We start from the raw sequence: 26773 nt of genomic DNA on the forward strand, positions 1-26773 counted from the left end.
CTGAATTAATTACCATAGACACCTGAATCAGTTATCATAGACACCTTAATCGGTTACCATAGACACCTGACTCAGTTATCATAGACACCTTAATCGGTTACCATAGACACCTTAATCAGTTACCATAGACACCTGAATCAGTTATCATAGACACCTTAATCAGTTACCATAGACACCTGAATCAGTTACCATAGACACCTGAATTAATTACCATAGACACCTGAATCAGTTACCATAGACACCTGAATCAGTTATCATAGACACCTTAATCGGTTACCATAGACACCTGAATCAGTTATCATAGACACCTTAATCGGTTACCATAGACACCTGAATTAATTACCATAGACACCTGAATCAGTTATCATAGACACCTTAATCGGTTACCATAGACACCTGACTCAGTTATCATAGACACCTTAATCGGTTACCATAGACACCTTAATCAGTTACCATAGACACCTGAATCAGTTATCATAGACACCTTAATCAGTTACCATAGACACCTGAATCAGTTACCATAGACACCTGAATTAATTACCATAGACACCTGAATCAGTTACCATAGACACCTGAATCAGTTATCATAGACACCTTAATCAGTTACCATAGACACCTGAATCAGTTATCATAGACACCTTAATCAGTTACCATAGACACCTGAATTAATTACCATAGACACCTGAATCAGTTATCATAGACACCTTAATCAGTTACCATAGACACCTGAATCAGTTATCATAGACACCTTAATCGGTTATCATAGACACCTGAATCAGTTACCATAGACACCTTAATCGGTTATCATAGACACCTGAATCAGTTACCATAGACACCTGAATCAGTTATCATAGACACCTTAATCAGTTACCATAGACACCTGAATCAGTTATCATAGACACCTTAATCGGTTACCATAGACACCTGAATTAATTACCATAGACACCTGAATCAGTTATCATAGACACCTTAATCGGTTACCATAGACACCTTAATCAGTTACCATAGACACCTGAATCAGTTATCATAGACACCTTAATCAGTTACCATAGACACCTGAATCAGTTATCATAGACACCTTAATCGGTTACCATAGACACCTGAATCAGTTATCATAGACACCTTAATCGGTTACCATAGACACCTGAATCAGTTATCATAGACACCTTAATCGGTTACCATAGACACCTGAATTAATTACCATAGACACCTGAATCAGTTATCATAGACACCTTAATCGGTTACCATAGACACCTGACTCAGTTATCATAGACACCTTAATCGGTTACCATAGACACCTGAATCAGTTATCATAGACACCTTAATCAGTTACCATAGACACCTGAATCAGTTATCATAGACACCTTAATCGGTTACCATAGACACCTGAATCAGTTACCATAGACACCTTAATCAGTTACCATAGACACCTGACTCAGTTATCATAGACACCTTAATCGGTTACCATAGACACCTGAATTAATTACCATAGACACCTGAATCAGTTACCATGAACACCTGAATCAGTTACCATGGACACCTGAATCAGTTACCATGAACACCTGAATCAGTTACCATGGACAACTGAATCAGTTACCATGAACACCTGAATCAGTTACCATGAACACCTGAATCAGTTACCAGGGACACCTGTATCAGTTACCATGGACACCAAAATCAGTTACCATAGACACCTGAATCAGTTACCATGGACACCTGTATCAGTTACCATAAACACCTGAATCAATTACCATGGACAAGCCTATTCATTCTCCATATCTATACAGCTTATTAGTCAGCATTAACCCGGACCATTTAGTGCAATTCTAAGGTGTTTATTCAGTGTTTTTGCCGTTTACCTTGCTCATTTCCGGTTTCTTTGAGCAGTTTGGCTATCTACATTTCTGTATTTTTTTATCTGCCCTTCCTTCAGCACTGTTACACCTGCAAATGTCTCAAATCACTCAAGCAACTGATGATGGCTTCCCGTTTGATCCCCCTCTTTCATTTTTGAACAATTTTATTTTTTTAATACAATCTTCATATTCCGATGTTGTTTTGTAGTGTGACATTGTAGTGATAGGGATCATTGCTGATAACTTGTCAACTTTCATATCATTCATTTAAAAATGAATTACAATTACTGCCTTATTGTATTACTTATTACAAAAAATCTAGAATTTGTTTGCCATTTTATTCTACATGTTAATTGTTTATAAAAACCACACTTGCCCTTCACTTTCAGGGCACTGCAAATTCAACAAAGTGGAGCTTGAGATTATATAGAGCTGAAGACGGAGCTACAATTGATTATAAATAACGACTTCTACGGTTCAGTTAAGGTTTGGCTATGGTTATGGCTCTGGCATTAAGACTGCAGATCAAGGGGAATAGAGTGTGTCTTTTTTTTTTTACACCTTTATTCATCTGATAATTCGGTGCACCTTTTCCTGTCTTCATTTCATGGACATTTGAGCCAAGTATAGATTAGAGCAAGGTGCCACGAATCATCCTTCTTTTTTCCTCCTGAGTGCTCTTTGTTTAATGTTCTCCTGCAGTCTCAAGGTGAACATTTTTTAACCAGGTAGCTGTTTAGATTATACTCATACGGCTATAAAGGAAATAATCTATTAATAATAGTGCCTTAGCGCTAAGTGATGCAGTTTGTTGGTAATTAGCCCCAGAGGATTGAAGACTGAAGTCTATTGCAGTTGAGTTGAGTTTAGTAAATGTCATCCTCACTAAGGCTACTGCATGGACATCAGATGGCATCAGAAACAGAGAGTCTGACATTTAAGCCTCTTGTGATATTGGCCTGCTATGGTGCAATTCAGAGCTGTTGCTTGTAATGCCTTTATTATTTCCCAACAATACAATAATAAAAAACACATTCGAAATACAAACAAGTCTTGCACAGTGATACAATATGGATCCTCTAATATGCCTAAAATGAATGATTTAAAAGACAAAGGAGTAAACCAAAGTGCTTAGTTGCTGCAGCTTTGTGCTACTTGCTGGAGATCAATGCTCCAGAGATCCAGACTTGAAAGCCATGGGCCAGGCCCAGAGCACTGGGATTTCTGATCTTAGAGCCACACAAACCCATGGGCCTGAGCCATTCAGCATACACGCTCTGCCAAGCATATGGCTGCTTGTACTCCTCCTCAGGCACTGTGGAAATGAAGTTCATTTTCGTTAGCTTGCCCAGTGCCTGCCACAGACAGTCCACTTCAACCGCTATGAATATGGATTGGTTGAAATCCTGGAAGATGCACAAATGGAATGTGGTGTCAGGCATGACAACCTGAATTGGCACCAGTTTTGTAGTTTAGTACAGATACGTCTTTCTCATTTATGTTTAATGCAAGATTAAGATTAAGTCGGAAAGGCAGTTCTGGTTATCTTTCCCTTAGGCCTTGTTCCCTTCCTTGCAAAAGAGATTTTACAAAATGTTGCTCTGTAACTGTACTCTCAATGCTCTGATAGATTGTGCTGTTTGCACACTCTTAATGTTCATAGAATTATGACTAAATCTGTCTTATTCATGAGCTGTGAAAATGTGCCAATTTAAGTCGCTGAACAAATTAATTCTACCACTGGATTTTTTCGAAATGTCAAGGAAAAGTCTGTGAAATGAGCATCTGGTAACCCTGACTATAGCATGATGATTAATTTAGAAAATAAGCATAGCCAGCTACAATTTAGCATGGCATTGCCACACACAAACACTTTAATGTAGTGAATACTCATCCAAAGCTGCACTCTGGTGTGTAAACTTTATTATTATGCCACATTTTTTCATTGCACCTTCTCACAGACATCTTTAGAAATGTTAAAAATTCTAGGAACTCATGTACATGGACAGTAAAATATAAAGATGTCTATACTTATACAGTGACTCATTAGCTCACTGACATGCATTTACAGAAGTGTATACAGATTTAAATACACCAATCAGCCATTATATTAAATCCCCTGACAGGTGACATGAATAACATTGATTATCTCGTTACAGTGAAACCTGTCAAGGGGTGGGATAAATTAGGCAGTGAGGGAACAGTCAGACATGTTGGAAGCAGGAATAATGGGCAAGCGTAAGGATCTGAGAGACTTTGACAAGGGCCAAATGGTGATGGCTTAATGAGTGGGTCAGAGCAGGTCTTGTAGGGTGTTTTAGAAGAAGCAGAAGAAGTCTTTATTTGACATTTCAGCCCAGTGCATCAAAGCTTGCTGGTAACTAGTCTGAGTGACCATGCTGACCCCTGTACACCACAGAAGGCACCTAGAACTGGGCCATGGAGCAATGGAAGAAAGTGGCCTGGTCTGATGAATTTTTTTAATTCATGTGGATGGAGGATGTGTGACACACTAGGCAATGTTCTTCTGGGAAGCACTGAGTCCTGGCATATATGTGGAAGATACTTTGACATGTAAACATTGTTACAGACCAAGTACACCCCTTCATGACAACAGTCTTCCCTAATGTAAGTGTCCTCTTTCAGCAGAATAATGCTCCCTGCCATGCTGCAAAAAAAATTGCTCTTGGCCTCCAAATTCCCCAGATCTCACTCCAATCAAGCATCTGTTGGATGTGCTAGACAAACAAGTCCCATCCATGGAGGCCCCAGCTCACAATTTATAAGACTTAAAGGATCTGCTGCTAACATCTTGGTGCCAGATACCACAGCACACCTTCAGAGGTCGTGTGGAGTTCATAGCTCGACAAGTCAGAGCTGTTTTGGTGGCACAAGGTGATCTATACAGTATTAGGCAGGTGGTTTTAATGTTATGGCTGATCAATGTGTATTTAACGTACAGTTCTGATGAATAAAAAAAATAGATAAATGGCTGACTTGGAGAAGTTACATGTCAAAGCTAATTATTATGTTTTCATTTAAACCTTTAAACTCTGTACACTTTTACAGTTTTGTCATATATAACATTATTAGAGCATAAACCTTATTTTTTGTTCTTGTTCTATTATTAAGGAAATGTTGGCATATGCTGTTTATAAAATAATAAATAAAATACAAATAAACACCATGTGATGTTTATCTTTGAAACTTCGACTGTATAGGGAATTTTTAGTAGTCAATAGATACAAAGGATCTCAGTCAGGCTAGTGACAAGGCTTTTTTCCCCCTACTTCAGAATCAGAAAAAGTTTTATTGCCAGGTACAGCAAAGGGTCAGCAAAGAGCACTTTACAGTACTAGGCATTTGTCTTGGTGTCAGGTGCGAACATATACACAGGTATGAAATGTCTGTACAAATGTACACAATTTTAGAAAAGAGCTAGAATAAGTTAAATAAATACTGTATAAAGTGACTTGCATGAGAAGTAGTGCAATAGAATGTAAAAAGTGAAAGTGACTGTCCAAACATATACAGATGTGAGGTATGTACACAATCTAGAATGAGATAAATATTGTGTACAAAAGTGTGAGTTTGAATGAACAGTAGTGCAATTTAGAATGTGGAAGTGAGTGTCCGGGTTGGGGGGGGGGGTGTCATCTGGGGGTAAGTGAGGCACTGTTCAGCAGGCTGACTGCAGTGGGGAAGAAACTGTTCTTGTGGCGTGAGGTCCTGGTCCTGATGGACCGGAGCCTACTTCTTATAAATTCCCTCATCTCGTTACCTCATCCCTTTATCTTTATCACCTTTATCTCAATCTATTTCCTCTAAAAAGTCCAAAAATGAAAAAAGCTCATATTATGTTCAAGAGTCTCCATTAGATAAGCCAAGGTCAGAAAAAGAGATGACCCCCGATCCCTGCAGTATATTACTCCAGTTGAAGCTGTAATTCCCTTGACCATATATTTCATCCCAGTCATCAGTTTTGTTATAGTGCTGATCAAGGTCCTACACAGACCTGTCCCCTGCTTCTGCTCTAGAGACCTCCCTCTGTCCATGTCCTGTAAGATACCTATCTGTGACCCATCAGGAGATCGATGGGAAAAAAAAGATTCAATTATTCAAATCACATTGGATGGTATCATTTATTTACAGTGTAGTTGATTAACCAAGACATTTACTTCCAACAAATGTTGGGTATGTTAATAGCTACCAGTTTAGCATTGTGCATGTCTTAATGTTTTAACTATGATATAGCTGCTTTAAAAGCTTATTAAGAATATCTGTAAATGGTTTTTATAAAATAGCAGAATATAGATATAGCAGATATAGCATTTTTAAATCTTTAAACCTTTTTCTGAACCATTTTTATTATACACTTTTTCTTACTACTTGAATGCGATGCTAGAACTACGTCCTGAGGGAAAATTGTGGCTTAAAGTTGACTGTCACTGTCGTTTTAGTTCACTTCAGTGCATAATTTGTCACATGTCAACAACCACAGAAGGAAATTGATTTATAGTTAGCTTACAACTTGCCACCTTTACTTTGCCAAGTTACCTTACAACTTTCCACCTTTTCTGATGATGATTTATGTTTAGTGGATTAACTTTGGGGTGAGGTGAAGACTGGAAATTTCATTTTGTCAAACAATCACAGCCCAATCTCTGTTTCTTTGCCACCAATCAGACGAAACTAATAGCCAGGTCCAGGTGTTATGAGTATTAGGCTTGTTTTCTTGCTTTTATAGCACAAACCTGGAGCTCTGTAGACATAAAAAAATGATGAAAAGCAATATAAAACAGAGCAACATTCCCTTTCCTTTAACCAATCCCAGAGTTTTCCACACCAGGCAAAATGGCAGAGTATCTCATATTCAGGAAAGCAAATGTAGAAACAGAGCTGTAATATAAAGAGAAAATTCACAAATTTTCTTGCTAATGGAATTGCTGAGAGAAAATCTAATATGTTCTATATTTAGCCCACATTCTTTCTTCTGCTTATGTGACTCCTCTGTGTCTGTGTCACTGCTCTGGTATTTTGCAGGTTATTGAAATGTAAGAGGAAATGAATGAGCTGGGGATTCCAATCTGATTCTAAAAGGGGATTGCTGCAAGGTTTGGAAATAGGGACAAAGATAATAGGGGGTGTCTGAGAAGCTCAGCCCTTGGGTTGTAGACATATGCAGAATTACATACCCATGTATATGATGACAGGAAATCTTTCCCAGTCTGGTAGAAACAAATCAGGTTTTCAGTATCAAACACTGAGGAAATTACAACAGTTTTTATAACATGTATAGTATTAGCTCAACTCCTTTTACTTTTCTAGTTATTACAGCCAGAGCAAAAAAGATCAGTAAAATATATATTTTCAGGCTGGGTGTGCCTCAGTGTGATTTTTTGACTCGACCGTATTGTTTTTGTCCAAATCTGAGAGTAAGCACTTTAATCTCTCCATTTTTCAGATCTCAGCCCAGCAAGAGAGAATCTAATCCGTGTAGCAGAGTAAATATAACACTTGTCTAACATATAAATCTGTCAGTGCATGGGAAGCAGGAACCCAGTCTTGAACCAGTCTTGTCTGCCTTATAGAGATTTAAGAACTGCAGGTATCGGTAGACTTATAAAATCATGCCATGCTGTATAATTCACTTCAAGTTGACTCGTGTGAAATGTAAATCAACCTCACAACGATAGCAAAGAGCTCTCTCTCTCTCTCTCTCTCTGTCTCTCTCTCTCTCTTTCTCTCTCGCTTTCGCTCCCTCTGATTTCTAGACTAGATATAGCAGCTAGATTATATGAGACACTCATGGTAGGTCATTTGAAGTCCAATTAGAGTGGGCACTTAGCCTTATCGAAATCACACTTATCAATGCTGGGAAAATTAATTCTTCATAAATCCAAATTTGAGTATTTCAAGGTTCTCACCAATTTAAATTAAGGCTGCAAAATTGTCTTTGTTCAAACTATTGAAAAGTCAATAGAGCGAAAACACATGATACGTGGAGTTCCTGCGGTACTAAACAGTCATTTAAAACAGAGCTATAACTAATTTGAGATGGTTGAAAACATGGTTTGCCAAGGTTGGCTGTTCATAACATCAGGATGTGTTATGAACCTTAATAATGACTTTGATACACAAAGTTGTGAAGAGAAACACTAGTTATGTGTAACCAAATGGGTTGTGTGTCAGTCAGAACAAGCACCTTCCTGGTGAGAACTTGGCAAGAAGGTGCGTTGGAAAGACGGCTGTATGACAGCAGTATTTATTGCAAATACTACTTCACACTTCCCTTCCTGACATTGTGGGAGGTTTGGCATTCATGTGTACATGCACACGCTGGTTGATTCTCACCACCCCTGGCATTTATCCAGCATTTATAGAAACAGTTACATACATAACTTGAGTTTTGCTGCCAGTTTGTTAGCAAACCTATATATTCTGATGCATTATGTGTGATAGAAATGCCTTTTCATATCAACCACTCCTTTTCTTACAGTTTTCCTACATTGTTTTAGGCTCATCACACTGAACATTAGAAATAAATCCTTTCTTCTAAGATCCAACAACCTGTTACAAATATGCTGTTCATATCTGTATTTTCTGTGTGAACAAGAAATTGATTAACTAGTTTTAGAATCCATTGGCTGTTTCCAGGGTGCCATTTAACAAGGCATGGTGTAATTGATCTGATGAAGCACCTAAGCACTGGTTTGTCTCAGTCTGACAAACAACTCAGTCTCACAGTTAATGGGGTAAAAAACGGCGACACTTTATTTTCCCCAACCTGTCAAGTGGTAATTGGCCAATGGTGTGCTATAATAGCAATATGCCACTGGGACTGCACCTCTTAAATTGTGCATCACATAATTGGAAGGCTGAGCAATGGAAACAAAGCTATTTGTGTATTTCATTTAAAACAATAAACATTGTAAAGAGAATAAATAAAAATCTGAAATTTTAATAAATTAACCAGCATCTTCTGTATCTTTTTCATTTTCGCAGGCTGTACCTTTGGGTCCATAAATGAGACTAAAGCAATGGAAAAAAGGAAAATACAAGGGGATGAGAGCCATCGTTTTTTTTCCGGGAGAAAATAAGCACAAACAAGCCTGAGGCAGTGACAGACCACAACCCCAACACTTCTCTCTAAGGGAACACGTACATGTACACGTATGTATAAGTGCAAATACTGTGGCCACAAAAGATAATAAAAGCTAAAAACTGAAGCTGATGTGAAAACTCCTATTCTCGACTAGACACTGGACACCTATTGCACCTTGTCTACATAAACAGATACAGCTGACTACCCTGCCAGAATACTGTGAGGCTCTGTCCAGCCTAGTAGAAACTAAAAGTGACATCACTACCTAATTGTTACCATTGTTCATGATTTCCAGAAAGGCATCCATGGCTTGTAGTGGTGGTGTCGTGATGAGTGCCTTCATCTGGTCTATGGCCATAATCTATCTGACTCACATAGGTGGAGTGAGAGGGGACTGCTGGCTTATTGAAGGGGAAAAGGGCTTTGTGTGGTTGGCCATCTGCAGCCAAAACCAGCCACCTTATGAGGCCATCCCTCAGCATATCAACAGCACCATTGTGGACCTTCGCTTAAATGAAAATAAGATTAAAAGTATCCATTACTCTGCCCTCAGCCGCTTTGCCAACCTAACATACCTGAACCTAACAAAGAATGACATTAGCTATATAGAGGATGGGGCTTTTTCAGCTCAATTCAACTTACAGGTACTCCAGCTAGGTTTCAATAAACTGCGTAACCTAACAGAAGGGATTCTCAGGGGGTTGGGAAAGCTGCAGTACCTCTACCTCCAGGCCAACCTGATTGAGACTGTGACACCCAATGCCTTTTGGGAGTGCCCAAACATTGAAAACATAGACCTCTCTATGAATCGCATTCAGGTGCTAGATGGGAACACCTTCACCAGCCTCACCAAGTTGACCACCTGTGAGCTTTACACCAACCCCTTCAACTGCTCTTGTGAGCTTCTGGGGTTTGTTAAGTGGCTGTCAGTCTTCCCCAACAGAACGAATGAACGGATGGTATGTGATTCTCCTGCAGGCGTTTCTGGTTACAGTCTACTAAGCCAGAATCCGAACAATCCTACTCAGCGCAATGCACTGCATATGCTGTCCACTGTGTGCACGGAGGACTATGTGACTCCGTATATCCCTGTGCCTCCTGAGACCACAACTTTCTCTCCAGATGTTACCCCTTGTGAGCTGGAGGACTGTCCCTCTGGTAGTGAGCCAGAGGAAATAAGCATTAGTCCCACTTACCCAGACCTTGATGTGAAACCAATCATGAAGCTGAAACAAGTCTCCCACACAAATGCAATCATTAATGTTCAGATCCCCCATCCCTTTAAGAAAATGTACATCCTTGTTTTATATAACAACAGCTTCTTCACAGACATTCAAAATCTGAAACGGCAAAAGGAAGATATCGAGTTAAAGAACCTGAAACCTCACACTGAATATACCTACTGTGTGGCTTCCATACGCAATTCTTTGCGTTATAACCATACCTGTCTCAAATTGTCTACAGGCCCCAGAACTGGGAGAGTGAGAGAGGCTAATGATTCAACAGCCACTCACTACATAATGACCATTCTAGGATGCCTTTTCAGCATGGTCATTGTTTTAGGAATGGTCTACTATTGCTTAAGAAAGAAAAGGTACCAAGATGAAAAGCACAAAAAGGCAGGTAGTATGAAGAAGAACATAATAGAGCTCAAATATGGAGGTGAACTGGAGGGAGGGACTATATCCAGGATGTCTCAAAAGCAAATGATGGCTGGGGAGAGTATGTCTCGCATGCCGTATTTGCCTTCTGGGAGTGAGATGGATCAGTACAAAATTCAGGACTTAAGTGATACCCCAAAAATGGCTAAGGGCAACTATATGGATGTGAGAACTGGGGAGCACCAAGACCGAAGAGAGTGTGAGATGCCTATGCCAAGCAATAGTCAGGGCTCTGTTGCTGAGATCTCCACAATTGCAAAAGAGGTGGACAAAGTCAACCAGATTATTAACAACTGCATAGATGCTCTGAAGTCAGAATCAACTTCTTTCCAAGGAGTCAAATCTGGAGCTGTTTCAACAGCAGAGCCCCAGTTAGTTTTGATCTCAGAGCAGCCCCAGAGCAAGTCTGGCTTTCTGTCCCCTGTTTACAAGGATAGTTACCACCACTCTTTACAGAGACACCACTCCTCAAACACCTCCCCAAAGCGCCCCAGCACGGCAACCGGTGGTCCCATGCGTAGTCCGAGGCCTTACCGCTCTGAGGGAGCATACAAGTCAGAGTCTAAATACATAGAGAAGACTTCACCTACAGGTGAGACCATCATGACCATTACTCCAGCTGCCGCTATACTGAGAGCAGAGGCAGAGAAGATACGTCAATACAGTGAACACAGACACTCCTACCCTGATGCCCAAATTGAGGAGCTTGAGGGACCGGAGAATCGCAAAGCATCCATCCTGGAGCCTCTGACACGGCCTCGGCCCAGAGACTTGGCTTATTCTCAGCTCTCTCCCCAGTACCATAACCTCAGCTACTCCTCCAGCCCTGAGTATTACTGCAAACCAACTCACAGCATCTGGGAGCGCTTCAAGCTCCACCGCAAACGTCACAAAGATGAGGAATACATGGCAGCGGGCCATGCTCTGCGTAAAAAAGTGCAGTTTGCAAAGGATGAGGACCTGCATGACATTCTAGATTACTGGAAAGGTGTGTCAGCCCAGCATAAATCTTAAACTTCTCAAGTGTTTCTTCAAGTGTTTTTGTTGGACTGTGAAAACAGAATGAGTTTTGAATTGCATTTTAATGGAGGACATAGCCAACTTTGACTAATGGGGAATGGGGAAAATTGGGAATATACGCTTAGTTTTGTAAATTTACCAAAAGGATATATACCAGAAGAGAACAAAGTGCAAATTTAAAAATATATATGTTCAAGTGGATTATAAGTATTTGGTTCCGCATGGCCAAGTCCTGTGACAATGGATTTTCTACTGTGTACAGTGAGAAAAAAAAAAAGTATCATACACTGACAGCTGTCTTCTGGAAACATATTTCTTCTCACTGTACATTGATTAATGAACAGTTCTCCATATATATTGAGTTATAAATACAAGGGGACTAATGTACTATATAGTGTTTTTATACTTGCAAAGATCAGTGGTTATGAGAAAAGATATAGGAAACGTTCGATTCAGGTTTAGATTATGGGTTTTAAAATCAGCTCCTTTGACTTTTGTCTCTAATGAATGTTTGGAGTTCAGATGGATAAACATTGCACTCGTCACTGGAATGGTGTACGTCCATTGAAAACACCATTCGCTCTAGTCTGCTTTGCCATTTTTCATTCATGTCACTTAACAAAATGCACAATATTATAAAGATATTAACGGCTCATAAATTTGGATAGATTGTTACTTCAATACAGATCAGTCAGAGGTATATCTGAAGCATCTGCATAAGTGGAATCAAGGAAAATGTACAGGACTGAGGAAGATATATATATATATATATATATATATATATATATATATATATATATATATATATATATATATATATATACATAAAACCAAATGATGACATCAGTGAAAACCCATCTCAGTGAAATCAATTTTTGTACATTGGAGATTTGTTTACTGATAAGTTACTTTTATTTCCGACCTTTTGTTTCGATTGTACAATGCTTGCTGTGGAAAGGATTTACAGTATCTGATGGTCAGCTCAAGTGCTTGGGTGACAGCTCATCAACTCATATCGTGCATATGTCTCCTCTATTCTTCAGCCCTGAGGATGAATGTATTACATACAGTACCTGATAGAAAATGCAGTCCTTTTCAGCTGCATGTTTTGTTATTCATTTATACACATTATTCATACACTTTTTTTTTTTCTTATCAGTTCTCTTTCAACAGTACCAAACCAACTAAAAAAAAAGACATTTACAAAACTGTGTTAGTTGTTTTCTACTGTTTGACAAACACAAATGCTTTTGTAAATGTTGAATTGAAAACCAATTAATGGAAAGGAGCTGTGGCTTTGGCACTGATCAGGAACATGAGACATGCAAGAAGAGAGACATTGATTTACGCTGACCCTGACCTGTTGCCACTGGATTACATCACCAGAACAATGTTACAGGAAGTGACTGGGGCATCCAATTTCTTATTTGAATCGCCTTAAACTTCTAAAATATATGTGTAACTGCTTTTTTTTTTCTTTCTCTTCAAGTGTTGATGTTTTTGAAAGGTCTTTATTTCTTGTCTTTTTTAAAAGAGCATTTCAATAGATTTCAAGAACTGACCAATTTATAGGCAATCTAGCAAGTAATCTGTGTGTTTTTATATTGCATACTGTAGCACTCCTATATCATAAATGTTAGAAATGTTTGGACAATGTGAACTGAAGCAGCTGTTGCTGAAATACATCAAGAAACAACCAAGAGCACAATAAAGTGTTATTTTTATTTCTTATTACTATGTTACCTGCTTTCAGACTACTGTGACGCTAAGGGGAATATCCATGCATTCAAGATGATTTTTTCTTTCTTACTTTCTTTCTTTTCTTTTTTTTTTTTGGTGTCCAATGATATACCTTTCTAAAAAGTATGAACTGTGATGATCGTGAACTAAATGAACTAATCTAAAGAAAAAAAAAAAACAAACTAAATGAGCTCTGTGTTTGCTGCTCTTTTTCCAATACTGTTTTTATATTTAGTTATCAATTCATTCGGTTTGAACAGACCCGAAACAACATATACATACATAACATAACATATAGATACATTCACAATGTAATATAGATAATATGTTACAGCTTGGGCACATTACCAATTATGAGAAGAATGAACGTCAGTGATGTTGCATGTGTTCAGTTTCCTGATGCATCATGATGCGGAGAACATGTCAATGCCAGCAAGCTTTCTTGTTCCAGTAACCACTCCAGAAACTGTGAATGCAATCTGAGTCATGCTACAAACCTCATATTTGCCCAATAACTCACAGTTTGATGTTAGACATCATGAAAATATGCCTTTAGTAATGCTCAAAACACAGTAAGAATCCTATTAATACTAAAGAAAATTGAACTATATTAAAGATTCGTAATATAAAAAGTCAACCTTTTTGTCCTATATCAAAGAACAAACAAGAATTAGACCATTTATAAATATTTTAAAGTTAGCAGACTGCCAGTCAGGAGATTATAATAAGATTTTAATATGTGCATATGATATTGGTGGAAAAAGAAGAATTAAAAAGCACAATATGTGTTGCGTAACATTTTTATTTAAAAAAATCTGTCTGAAATTACAAAATTAAGTAAATATAACAGAGAAAGTCTGTTATCAGATGTTATATTATTACGGTGGGATGTTAATTTTGTAACTGTGAAGTGCGTATAAGTAAATAAGTGGTTTCACAAATATAAATAATATTCAGTATATATCTTTGGTTATTGTTGTTTTAGTCTAGAATCAGTTACAGAAAAAAATACAGCAATTGTTGTCAACTTAAACGGAATTGTCTCTGTATACAAACACTAAACATATTCATTTCTTCTTCTCTTAAATTATATTCCAGTTCATTCCTATAAAATGATCATTGCCATTATTGGATAGCTTAGACACTTCTTCTTTTTCCATTTGCACTAAATGATAGTGGTTTGGAGTGGCTAAAACGATCCCACCTACAACAGGAGTCCCTAACCTACCACAGCTCCATCATACTCTGATGGGTGCGTTTCCTTTTAAGTGGGCACATTTATTACACTGGATACACCCGATTACTTTTAGCAACTTTAATGATGTGTCATCAGGTATACTAGTTCTATATCACCCTCCAAACTGCCGAGTCTAGTCTAGTAACACTTGGATATTTCATTTTGTACATGCCGAGACCGTTACCATTGTCATATTATGACAGTGATGTAGTACTTACTACAAGTACCCAAAATACTGTCACCATGGTTCCTTTTTTCCTATTTGCCTCCTGTGCTGGGACCATTTGTAGAATTCAGATTTATCCTTTGCAGCCTGTAAGTATCACATGAAGGAGCTACTATTTTCCTTTCCTCTTAAATTGTGATAGTCTTTTTCTCTATTATTGCTCTTCTGCTTCTTCTCCCATTGTGGTAAGTGTAGTCTTTCCTTTCTCTCTCTCAAAGAGCTCTGAATTCCTAGCTAGAATTGCTATTGCTAGCTTAGCTTGTTAGCTTACACTTCACATTGTCTGTAACTGCATCCTACAGTATGAGTTGCCAATTCAGCGTCTCTGGTGCTGATGGGATTGGAGTGCTGCTCCACTGTTTTTTACTCACACAACACAAGTATTAATAGGCAATAAGGTAACTTCTCCACTGCCAGCTGTGATTTTTCAAACTGCCAGAAACTGCTTGCACACATGTTTCAGCTAGTGAACTATAGTCCCCACTGACTGAAGTTTGCAAAATGGCCCTGTATAGTTTTGTCTGTATTCCCGGACTGCTCTTCGGAAAGCCAGAAAGACCATAGAGAGCTATGTTCACATGGCCCAAACAAGCAACCAAGCACCCCTGATGTCCTCTCATTGAAGAAAAAAACAAAAAAACAAACAGAGCCCACTTGTGAAAAGCAATATGCTTCACAGCCAACACATCTTGCATATCTAATCTTGTGTATTGGACAGTGACTAGATCAGATCACTGGGTCTATTACCCCAAAAACATCATTGCACAAAGTTCATTCTGTCCTGGACAGAGGCATAACTGAGAAAGCAGACTCTGCTGTTAAGAACAATGTAGTCTATTCATAGTGAAAACAAGGGGGTTTTCTCAAAGTAAAAAAGAATAATGATTCCCATCCCATTCTGGATTTGCGAGGACTGAATTAGTTTATGAAAAACCTAGTGTTTTGTTGTCTAAGGCTCTCTAATGCTGTTCATGCTGTGCAGTCTCACATTCATGGAATTACATGGTGCATCCATCGATGCTCCTACTGACTCTAAAGACGGGTGAATTTTGCCCTACTGGGACAGCAGTACCAGTTTGAAGTTCTACAGTTTGGGTTTTCTCTAATTCCTCAAGTGTTCTCAGAATGTAGGCAAGCTGCCAGAGTTGTCAAGATTCTCCAGTATATGGATGACTTGCTCTTCTATGCCTCCACCAGAGAGCAGACCACACAGGATATATATGATCTACTCACACACATTTCAATGCTCAATCTCTGAGTGAACTGAGTAAAAAAGATCTCCCCTACATTGAGGCATGTCACTCGCATTATTAGTTGGATTCAGCAAGGATGATAGCTTCCCTCGCACACTGATGCATGAAAGATCACGTTTACAACATTTAAGCAGGTCAATATATCTGATTCCAACTTCTTCCAACTGGGAATGCTAAGCCTGCTGGCCATCACCAAAGCTGTGGTGTTACAGTAGATCTGGGCAAAGTTAGGCACAGATGACTAGGCACAGATGAACCAATAATCAGAGCACAGAGTTCTGCTTGAGGCCCTGAAGTGGCCAGCAAAACCTTGGTTCCTGCTGTTACTCGCACTAGTGAGGGGAATACCCAAGAAATTTCCTCATCAAGCAGACTTACTGTCACAGATAAACAGAGAGGTGTGGCATCAGAGCAGTGAACTATTAGACTGTCACATATCAAGCCAAGAAATAATCATGAACACTAGAGCCAATAGAGTACATGCTCTTTACATGCTATCACTTGGAAGCAATTCTGGAAGTGGTGTGAACCTTGCCAATTAGACCTGGTCTGATGGCCAGTGGCTAAAATGTTAACCTTTTAAAAGGGGCTATTAAGGATACCAATGAAACCATTTACAAATTTCAGACTCTCATAACACAGGAGATGACACCCGGGTTTAAGCTCATAAGCTCATATAGGCATTTCTGAAGGGAGCTAGATGCCTCCACCTGCCAGGTGCTTTATGTCATCTCACTATAATACCAGAACAAATGTGTATGAAATGGGTTTCATCATTGATGATCAGTTGATTTTGGAGTAATCTTATGGTTGAACCCTGGGTTTCCACCACAAAAGATTGTTAGCCGGGTAATTAACCTTGCAACATAACTTTCATGTAAATACTTTATGATCTTCTTTGAACATCAAGACAGCTGGACATCATTCTTAACGGTCATTATTGTTTCCCCAACGATCACTAAACTTTTGTACTTTATGCTAACATTAACACATTATCAAGCCCCTATGTTTCATGAATGCTTTATCACCATTACAAGCACATCATTAATTTTGACAAACAACAAGAAAAACCTGGCTTGTGACTGGCATTGCTGGTATTAATCTCTAACAAATTCCAGATTTTCACAGTTCATGTACAGATGACTATTATGTACCGCTTATCCTTAGGTCTGTTTTTCCCCACATCTGTTTAATCTGAATAAACTTGCACTGGGGGAGTGCAGCCATCTTACGAGTGCACAAGTGAGCATGAAATTAATGCTATGAATGCTAAGATTTATGGTTTTCCTCTTTCTACCCAGAGAGATAAGCAAACATCCATCAGTCTTGTCACAAGCCTCAGGAATATTTGACTTAGGATGAGCAGTTTTGCATCTGGTTTAGCAGACAAATCAAATGACTCCTAATGTCTTCTTTTCTCTGAAGAGATTTAAAAAAAAAAAAAGTTTATCTATACAAATATAATAATATTTATTTCCCATAAAAAATTGATTACTAACAAGATCAATTGTTTTGCTATATTCGATGCTAGATTTGATATATGTCCAAATGTATTCTGTTCAAATATTGTGTATTGTGTAATGCCATGTACCATTAAACATGCAAACGTTTTTCTATTATTTGTTCCATTTAGTGACCCAGCTGCCCAGAACAAGTTGTTCATATTCTCATGATTCATAGACACTTGAAGGGAAAACATTCTAACAATGTAAAGGACTCTTCAAATGAGAAGAAAACATGCAAAAGTCTCTCTATATATTCTTCTTATTTTATACAGTAATTTAAAACAGAAGCCTTTATTATTGCTACAGATACATTACAGCACATTGAAGTTCTTTCTTTACATGTCCTAACTTTGAGAATTTGGGACCAGAGCACAGGGTCAGCCATGAGTGGAGAGAGTTAAGGTCCTTGCTCAAGGGCCCAAAAGTGGCAGCTTGGTGGAGCTGGGGCTTGAACGCCAAACAATTGGATCAACAACCCAGAGCCTTAACCACTTAAGGCACTATTACATAAATCTTTTTTCCTATTACGGTATTCCTATTGCCTAGAGTATGACATCGCTGGTTAGTTGTTTAATCTTCACTTAACAGCAACAGCTAAGTATACCAGCGAAAACCTACACCTTCACAGTTTCATAAAATGGAATAAGAACATAAAACTTAAACATGTTTTAGATTTATGACTTATGACATATTTCAATAAACTCTACTCTACTTTAGCCAGTTTTGTTGTCAAAGTACTTTAAACTAAAATTAAAAGCCCCCCAAACCAATACAAAATAATACAAAATAGTGCTTTTTGAAAAGCAGCCACTCTTGGAGGTTGAACCTGTTAAGCTTATTGATAAAAGACTCACAGACAGTGTAAGTATGTATACCTTTACAATATGTCATGTGCTTAACTGGATTGGTAAAGATTTTGGCATTTCCCAATTAGATTAGATTAGATTTGATTAGATTCTGTAGGTCGGATACAATTAGGTCATTCAGAATGCTAAAAGATGTGAAAATATAGCTAAAGAACTTGTCATACTTTTTCTGCTAGACAGAAATTATATTTAGAAATTTTTAATTTTTACTGACAAACTAACACAGGAGACCTAAAATGAACATGTCAGTAAAAAAAATGCATACTAGTATAGATTTTTGTCTACTTTTATACATTCTTGTACAATGTATTTTGTCTTAAATTTTACTGTATAATATAGGGGACTGTGATGAATGCTACACAGCTTTGAATCAGACTCATTTCTTCTGTCCAAGGAAATGTTTTCCCTTTTTCTTTATTTTCTTCTTGCATCCTGTTTCTTCCCATGAACGTATCTCATGCATTCTCTGATGCCCATAGTAATGAATCTGCTAACAAACAGCTGCTTTTCATCACAACTGGAAGCAATCCTCTCATCTGCAGGGAGGTATATGAAATTTACAAACCGCATCACACCTGCTGATATCAGACTAATGAAACCAATAATGCAGATGTATTGTAAATATTACCCGATATTAATTACCATGATCATGAAATGAGCGGCTTGATCAGGAGCATGAAAACATGGTATTCATTTTTGCTCCTTCAACCCGCATCTAGCACTCGCAATTAGCTCATCTAATTAGAAACAAATTGTATTGCAAATAGGGAAACAACAGAATGATGGGTTATGATGGTTCAATCAAGGGATAATTATTTTTGAGCTAATAAACAAAGTGTAGCCAGAATCACAAGTGCAGGTGAAAATAGATTTAACATGGCCAAAGGGTCTAAATCTCAGGAATAGTACATGGTGTTCAGTTCATATCTGACAGTTCAGTCAATCACTAAATCTTTAAGAGATGCTGACATCAGCCCTATGACTCTGTATATTCCTTTTGAAGTCATAGAAATAAAAGAGTGGCACTGTAGATTATTCAGGAAAGAACTGATAAGAGGGAAAAAGTATGCTATGGGGCTTTATGGAAAATAAGATAAGCCAGAGCCTCCCGCTCTGTGCACCCGAGCACACTTTTACACTGTCTTTATGTGGTCGTGCTCTAGGGTGTCTGAAACAATAATAAGTCAAGAGAGACAAGGCGAGGCAAAGGGTTAGAGAGACCAGGAACAGCTCTGTGTTTTTATGACAGGAAAGTTCAGCTACACGCTGGCACCATGCAGAGAAGAATATTGGTGAAGAAAGTGCTGAAATGATATGATACTTTCATCAGGCAGATGTTCGACGGTTAGAAACCTTTTGCAAAAGCTCTGAAAAAAGTCATAAGGTGTTGAAGTTAAAATCATCAGAGGGACATGAAAGCTGTAGTAAAAAAACTTCTACAAATTTACCACATATATTAATCTGAGATCCAGTCAAATATCATGCCTGTATCAATGATGTCCAACTTTATGCCTGACTAACATTACCCAATACAAATAATACACAATATTTGAGTAAATGTTGCTTTTATCATGCAGGTTATCTGTACCATTCATCCATCCATACCCTACACAGGGTTGAAAGGGCTCTAGTGTCTACCCCTTGGAACTAGAGGCACCCAGTCAGGGGACACCCCGGACCAGTGCTAACCCATCACAGGGCACATTCACATACACACTACAGGCAATTTAGAAATGGCAATCAGACTACAATGCATGTCTCTGGACTGATGAAGGAAACTGGAGAACCCAGAGGAAACCACCAAAGCACAGGAAAAACATGCAAACTCCACACACACCGGGTGATGGCAGGAATCACACTGGAAACACACCAACCCAGAAGAGAACATCTGGTCATATAGCTGCTGGACACTTACATGAGGAATGAAAATAATTACACTTTAGGACCCAGAAAAGGGCAATAAGTTTGAAGGAAGAGCGACATTGTTCTCTGGTGTGCTTGAAACGACACATTAAACCAAATAATGAAATTTATTAATAATTCGCCTCACCTTCATCAGCTGGTACCTCCCTATCATAGAGGTCAACCAAAAAGGACAATTGCTGGTCAGTGTTATATGGCCCTATGTGTGGTTTATAATAGCAGTCTATCATCTGAAATGGCTACACACATAGTTATCTTTGCTCTCCTCTGGCCCAAAACATCAACTATCCCTCTTTCTCCAATTAAATTCTTACTCCTGCTGTGACTTTTGGCCAGGTTAAAACCAGATTCATCTACAAAGATGAGCTTATGGAGTATTTCCCTGCCTCCATGACCCTCCAAAGTGTTAAAAAGCCATGACACGAAACAACAGTTACATTACAGCAATGCAAACATTCACACAATGACAACAGCACTGTATATACATTATGATGTTTGGATTTGAGTTAATGGAACCTCAGTAGACACTAGATATATTGATATCTGAGCTCCTCTGAGTGTGTAATTATTTCATCCAAATCTGAAGTTTGTTTAAAATTTGATGAATGAAGTTTGTTTTGCAGCTGAAGTTACACAAAGTCATTACTTTACATCTGCAAATGTCGTATTATCTGCTGAATCATTTCTCCGAGCTTTATGCCATTTTTGGCGATTACCATATTCACAGTGGAACGTTCTTCATCATCTTCTTCTTCTTCTTCTACTCTGTCTCTCCCTCCTGTCAAGGGCATCTCCTGGATCCTACAGTAGAAATAAAAAAATGCAGCTCAGGTTCTTGTTACAGTATTTTACAACAGCACAGGAAAATTCTCTTCAGTCAGACATCCTCACAGAACATGCTTCTTACCTGCTGCTTCGATGAAAAATTCTTAGAATAGAGTTGACTGTAGAGAGTGGTAGGTTTGACTGCACTCTGAGGCCAAACTGTCCCATGGATAGATCACGATATACATGATCAGTCTGTAGCCTTTATTAATACTCAAACTGTGGTCTTGATTTCCCTCTAATTCTCCCTCTCCTTCTCTCTCTCTCCATCTCTTTCTCCTTCTCCTTGCCAATTGTCCATGGTTTCTTTCCATGTTCAAGGAAGTTCCAAAAATATCTCCATTTTTAATGAAGGCACATTTGTGAGTGTTAGATAAAATTAGTATGATCTATAGTTGACATAAAATCCTAAGATGTTTACTTTTTAAAGAGTTTGTTTTTCCAATATCCAATGTGGTGGAGATATGTGGTGTAGAAAAGCGGGAAATTATTATAGCATTCAATAGAGTGTGAATATTTAATAGAGTTTAAACTGTGTGTAAAGTTCAAGTAAATAAAAAGAATTATATATATATAGCTGCCTCCTCTGGCTTGCCTTCTACCCATACTGGATCCTGGTGGCATGTGTTCCCCAGGTAAGCGATGCACATGCACCCGGCCATCCACGTGATGTAAAAGAAAATGTGATTCATCAGACCAGGCCACCTTCTTCCATTGCTCCGTGGTCCAGTTCTGATGCTCATGTGCCCATTGTTGCCGCTTTCGGCAGTGCACAGGGGTCAGCATGCAGCCCCATATGCAACAAACTGTGATGCACTGTGTATTCTGAACACTTTCTATAAAAGGTAGCATTAACTTCTTCAGCAATTTCATCAACAGTAGCTCGTCTGTTGGATCGGATCACATGGGCCAGCCTTCACTCCCCACGTGCATCAATGAGCCTTGACCGCCCATGACCCTGTCACCGGTTCACCACTGTTCCTTCCTTGGACCACTTTTGATAGATACTGACCACTGCATCCATCTATCTATCTATCTATCTATCTATCTATCTATCTATCTATCTATCTATCTATCTATCTATCTATCTATCTATCTATCTATCTATCTATCTGTCTGTCTGTCTGTCTGTCTGTCTGTCTGTCTGTCTGTCTGTATTTGTTATACAGGCTTCCATCTCAGAGTTCATCACAATCCACCAATTTCTCATGTGCAGTGAATATAAAATGCAATTGGAAAATGTTCTAATCATTTTATTAAATAAATGTCATCTCCATCAATCTTTTCACATCAGTGATGTGGCTAGGAACATGGTCAATGATAATTAATAAATAATTTTTTGGGTGAAAATTTACAAAGGTCAGTGCAATCATATGAAGCAAGTCCATGAGTAATTATAAGTCACATCAATTAACTAACGATAACAACTGCAGCCAGTTAGGCTGAAAGAGTAGAACGTGCTCGGTATGCACAAAGTGTGTGTGTGTGTGTGTGTCTGTGTGTGTGTGTGTGTGTGTCTGTGTGTGTGCTACAAATGAGACAGTAAGTCAAGCTGACATTTAAAAGAGAGCTTTAACAAGTTATAGATGACGAGCTTAAAAATAAATAAATAAATAAATAAATGAATGAATAAATAAATAAATAATAAATCATGATGAATGAGTCATGTCATTCCAGATGTCTGAATGCATGTGTATTATCTACACTTTGGCAGTAAGTAGACGACCACTGCCCACATACTGTACACCTACGGTGTTATGCAACAGCAACACATCTTTGCAGTTACATCAAATACAATCCGTTTTAGGGTTGGTACAAATGATTCACTTTCAACATAAAAACATATCTGCACTACATTCAAAGTAAATCTACATCATTGAAATGATTGTGAAACTGATGAATCTCAGTATTTTTATGACCAAAATCTGACCCGAGGTACCAAGACGTGTGGATAGGTGATCAAATCGAATCAGCGTGTTGATATTTCAGTGGAACAAATAACAATCCCAGTAATGTATTCATGTTTGTGGAGGAGGTTCTATGTGAGCACTCTAGGATATAGCATTATTATTTAGTTCTGTTAAGTAACTGATGATCAGCCAAGTGTTTGATTCATACTGAGTAAAGACTGAATACTGAACTGGTTTTATCTGGTGGTTGGAGTAAACCTCTTGACTCTGGGTCTGTAACATCAGTGCTTGGACTGTCTAAATAAATTGAGTAATCATAATTCAATCGTGTTTAAATGTGTTTTCTGAATTAACTTATAAGAACTCAGTAACTGTCTTCAAAATACTTGTGTGTGTAATTTTAAGTAAGTGCACCTCATGTGACTCAAATATTTCTCTCTCTCTGTGTATCTCTGTCTGTCTGTCTGCCTGTCTCAAACTATGTCTGTCTTTTTCTCCCTCTCTCTCTGTCTCTCTCACTGTGTCTGTCTGTCTGTCTGTCTCTAACTTTCTCTGTATTCATTTTCTCCCCCTCTCTCTCTCTCTCTCTCTCTCTCTCCTCTGTCTGCCTCTATCTCTTTCTCTGTCTGTCTGTCTGTCTGTCTGTCTGTCTCTCTTCGTCCTTATCTTCATCTCTCTCCCTGTCTCTGTCTGTCTATATGTCTCTCTCTGTCTCTATCTTTCTCTGAATTAACTTATAAGAACTCAGTAACTGTGTAATTTTAAGTAAGTGCACCTCATGTGACTCAAACATTTCTCTCTTTGTGTATCTCTGTCTGTCTGTCTCAATCTTTGTCTGTCTTTTTCTGCCTCTCTCTGTCTCTCTCACTCTCTGTCTGTCTGTCTGTCTCTTTCTCACTCTTTCTTGGTCTCTATCTTTGTGCCTGTATCTATCTCTTTGTCTATCTCTTTCTCTCTCAGTCTCTCTCTCTCAGTCCCTCTCTCAGTCTCAGTCTCTCTCTCTCTCTCTCTCTCTCTCCAGTGTCCACTATGTGGGAGGAAAATTGATGTATTACAAAGGCGTATCAAATGGGCTTTGAATAAATGCAGGCATATGTGGTGGGACTTTAACTAATGTACAAATCGATAAATTCTAATTTCAGATAGAAATAAGAAGCAGTGCTTGACTGAACATGGCATGCGTTGGAGTTCAGTGCCTCCGTGGTGTTTTACTTGTGTATATTGCAGCTAGAGTAAATGTCTTCAGTCTGGCCGTGTCTAGCCCTACAGTCGCTCTGCTCTTCTCCCTCGCACTTTTTTAAGCCTCTTTCGTCTCTGCGCACCACTGTTTGGAGGTGGAGTCCAATGAGCTTTGCTCTGCACATGGTGTAGAGAGCATTAATCAGCTGTCTACAGAGCGTGACTACAGCTTAGAGAAGCAGGCTGACAAAGTGCAAGAGAGGGAGAGAGACTGTAGGCGAAAAGTTTGCTGGACGTTTTGCCGAGACCTATCGTTTAATTGGATACGGATGACTGGGTTTGGTTGGTAGCTAAGTCTGTTGTACAGGGCAAATCCAAACCGGCCTGGTCAAAAAAATTTAAATCAGCCTGATGTCATTTTTCAATTTTAATAATTAGATTCTTTTTAACTTTGTTGATATTGAACCGACTGATAGCATCACTGCCTGGGTTTCCTCAGGAAATGCTATTAATATGTGTACAGGCATGGACTCAAGCAATGGATAGATCATCCTTTGAACCCTAACGTTTGAATACATTTCTCAAACGAGTTCATCAAATAAAATGCCGATTTTAACCTCTTTTTTTTTTTACCAGGACACCAAGTTTCATCCAGCCAGCAGATTGGAAATCGACTTATCAGATTTTTCAATCAGTATAAACAAATGAATTATTTTGTTGCTGCAAGTCTGATATAAAATGAGTCAGGATTCGATTGGCTTTCAGCGTGAGAGGTGTTTTTACACTGTTGGATAACCTTACACAGAATTTTAGTGGTTGAAGATCTCAGAGAGCAGAAATGGCTTTGATATCAACAATTCTATGAATATATTGCCCCTAGTAAGCTAGATAAAACAGAAATGCTTGTGAAAAACGGCAAATTCTTGAAGCTCTGAGTGTCTACTTTCTTAGGAGCTTCATATTAACCAACACTGTCGAGTGTGACATGACAGACTGAACAAATATACTGAAGATACAGACAAAAAGCTCATTATCAGTCTCTACCTTATGCATGTTTGTCCTTTAAAGATACATTAGCCATAGTTATGGCTGCAGCTGTTTAGAAGTACGTCATGGGGGTAATTATTTACTCATTGGTTTCGCCTCTATTCCCTCCCATGTACACAGTGCAACATCAGCATTACCAAGGATTGTCATGACATCACCTTCAAGCAGTGAGGTTGCTTTTAAGGACAAAGCTTTACTTTGTTATTTAGATAAATGATAAAAGTGCTTATTGTTTGTTTTTATGCATTAGGGGATGTAACTTTACCTTTACCTGTAACTTTTCCTGGGTTGTGGTAGCTCAGTGATAAAGTTGTACTACTGATTGGAAAGTTGCACTTTTCAAATCCCGGGTCCACCAAGCTTGAGTAGAGCAAGGCCCTTAATTCTCGGTTGGATAAAAAATATGAGATAAATGTAAGTTGCTCTGGATAAGATTTTCTGCCAAATATATAATGCAAGACGATAAACACCTTATAATATATTTTGAATATATCTCGGCACGCTCTGTCCTGGGCTAACTGCAGCCCTTAGCTGAGTGTGACACCATTTGTTTATGACTTCATCTTATTACTGTCATATCCTTTATATCCGTGATAGAATTTTTTTCTGTTCTGTTTTGGGACAGACACAGACACTCCATGACAGTCCCGTCTTCTGTATCTTAGATAATCCTTTTTGTAATAAACTCGCAGAAATGCCAGTAAACACGTCAACCACCAAGTCTGTTTCTGCTGACATCTTTTGTTTATCAATAGATAACACTGAATATTACCCCTTTCTTCTGTATAAAAACTCTCTGTTCATCTCAGTAAATTTTGAAGAGTTTTGCTATTCAATCACTGCCTCTGTGCGCTTCTTTACCCTCTCTCTTCTGAATTCAGCCCTAGAGGTAGCGGCAGGAGTGCGACTCAGACTTCTTCTCTGAGTGAACCCGAAATTCTAACACCTAGCTGATTTTATGCTAACATGGGTTGATATGAGACCTAAATACTCTATAAATATTTATTTAAATCTCATTAGAGGAAGTAACATTTTATAACTAAAACAACAATTAGCAAGTTGTTAATCAAAGTGCCCCATGTCCCCCTGGGATAGACTTCAGCTTTTCCCTGACTCTGTGTAGGATAAGAGATACAGAAAATGGATGGATGGAGGGATGGATGGATGGAGGGGTGGATGTGTGGATGGAGGGGTGGATGGTTGGATGGATGGAGAGATGGAGAGCTGGGTGGGTGGATGGATGGATGGATGGATGGGTGGGTGGATGGTCACAATGTTAAAAAGAAAAATATAATTCTCCAAAGCAGTCTAGATTTATTTCAAACCCGACATTAACTTTGTTTACTTGATACACTCATAAAGGTTGGTACTAAAATGTGACCTTTTGAAACAGATTCTATTAAGGTATAAGCCTTCCAGT

The 26773-nt window shown here is 38.5% G+C and overlaps 1 protein-coding gene across 4 annotated transcripts in view; it reads left to right on the forward strand.

The window, feature by feature from the left end:
• Positions 1–13366, forward strand: part of elfn1a (extracellular leucine-rich repeat and fibronectin type III domain containing 1a) — a 78365-nt gene extending 64999 nt beyond the window's left edge. For all 4 annotated transcript variants that reach the window (XM_058377251.1, XM_058377253.1, XM_058377250.1 and 1 more), the window contains one exon: positions 8862–13366. In XM_058377251.1, coding sequence (XP_058233234.1) covers positions 9246–11636 — 2391 coding nt within the window. In that variant the 5' untranslated portion in view covers positions 8862–9245 and the 3' untranslated portion in view covers positions 11637–13366. The remainder of the gene's footprint in view (positions 1–8861) is intronic.
• Positions 13367–26773: the final 13407 nt, after the last annotated feature.

The sequence above is a fragment of the Hemibagrus wyckioides genome, linkage group LG24 (assembly GCF_019097595.1).
Source record: "Hemibagrus wyckioides isolate EC202008001 linkage group LG24, SWU_Hwy_1.0, whole genome shotgun sequence".
In the NCBI taxonomy this organism is placed as follows: domain Eukaryota; kingdom Metazoa; phylum Chordata; class Actinopteri; order Siluriformes; family Bagridae; genus Hemibagrus; species Hemibagrus wyckioides.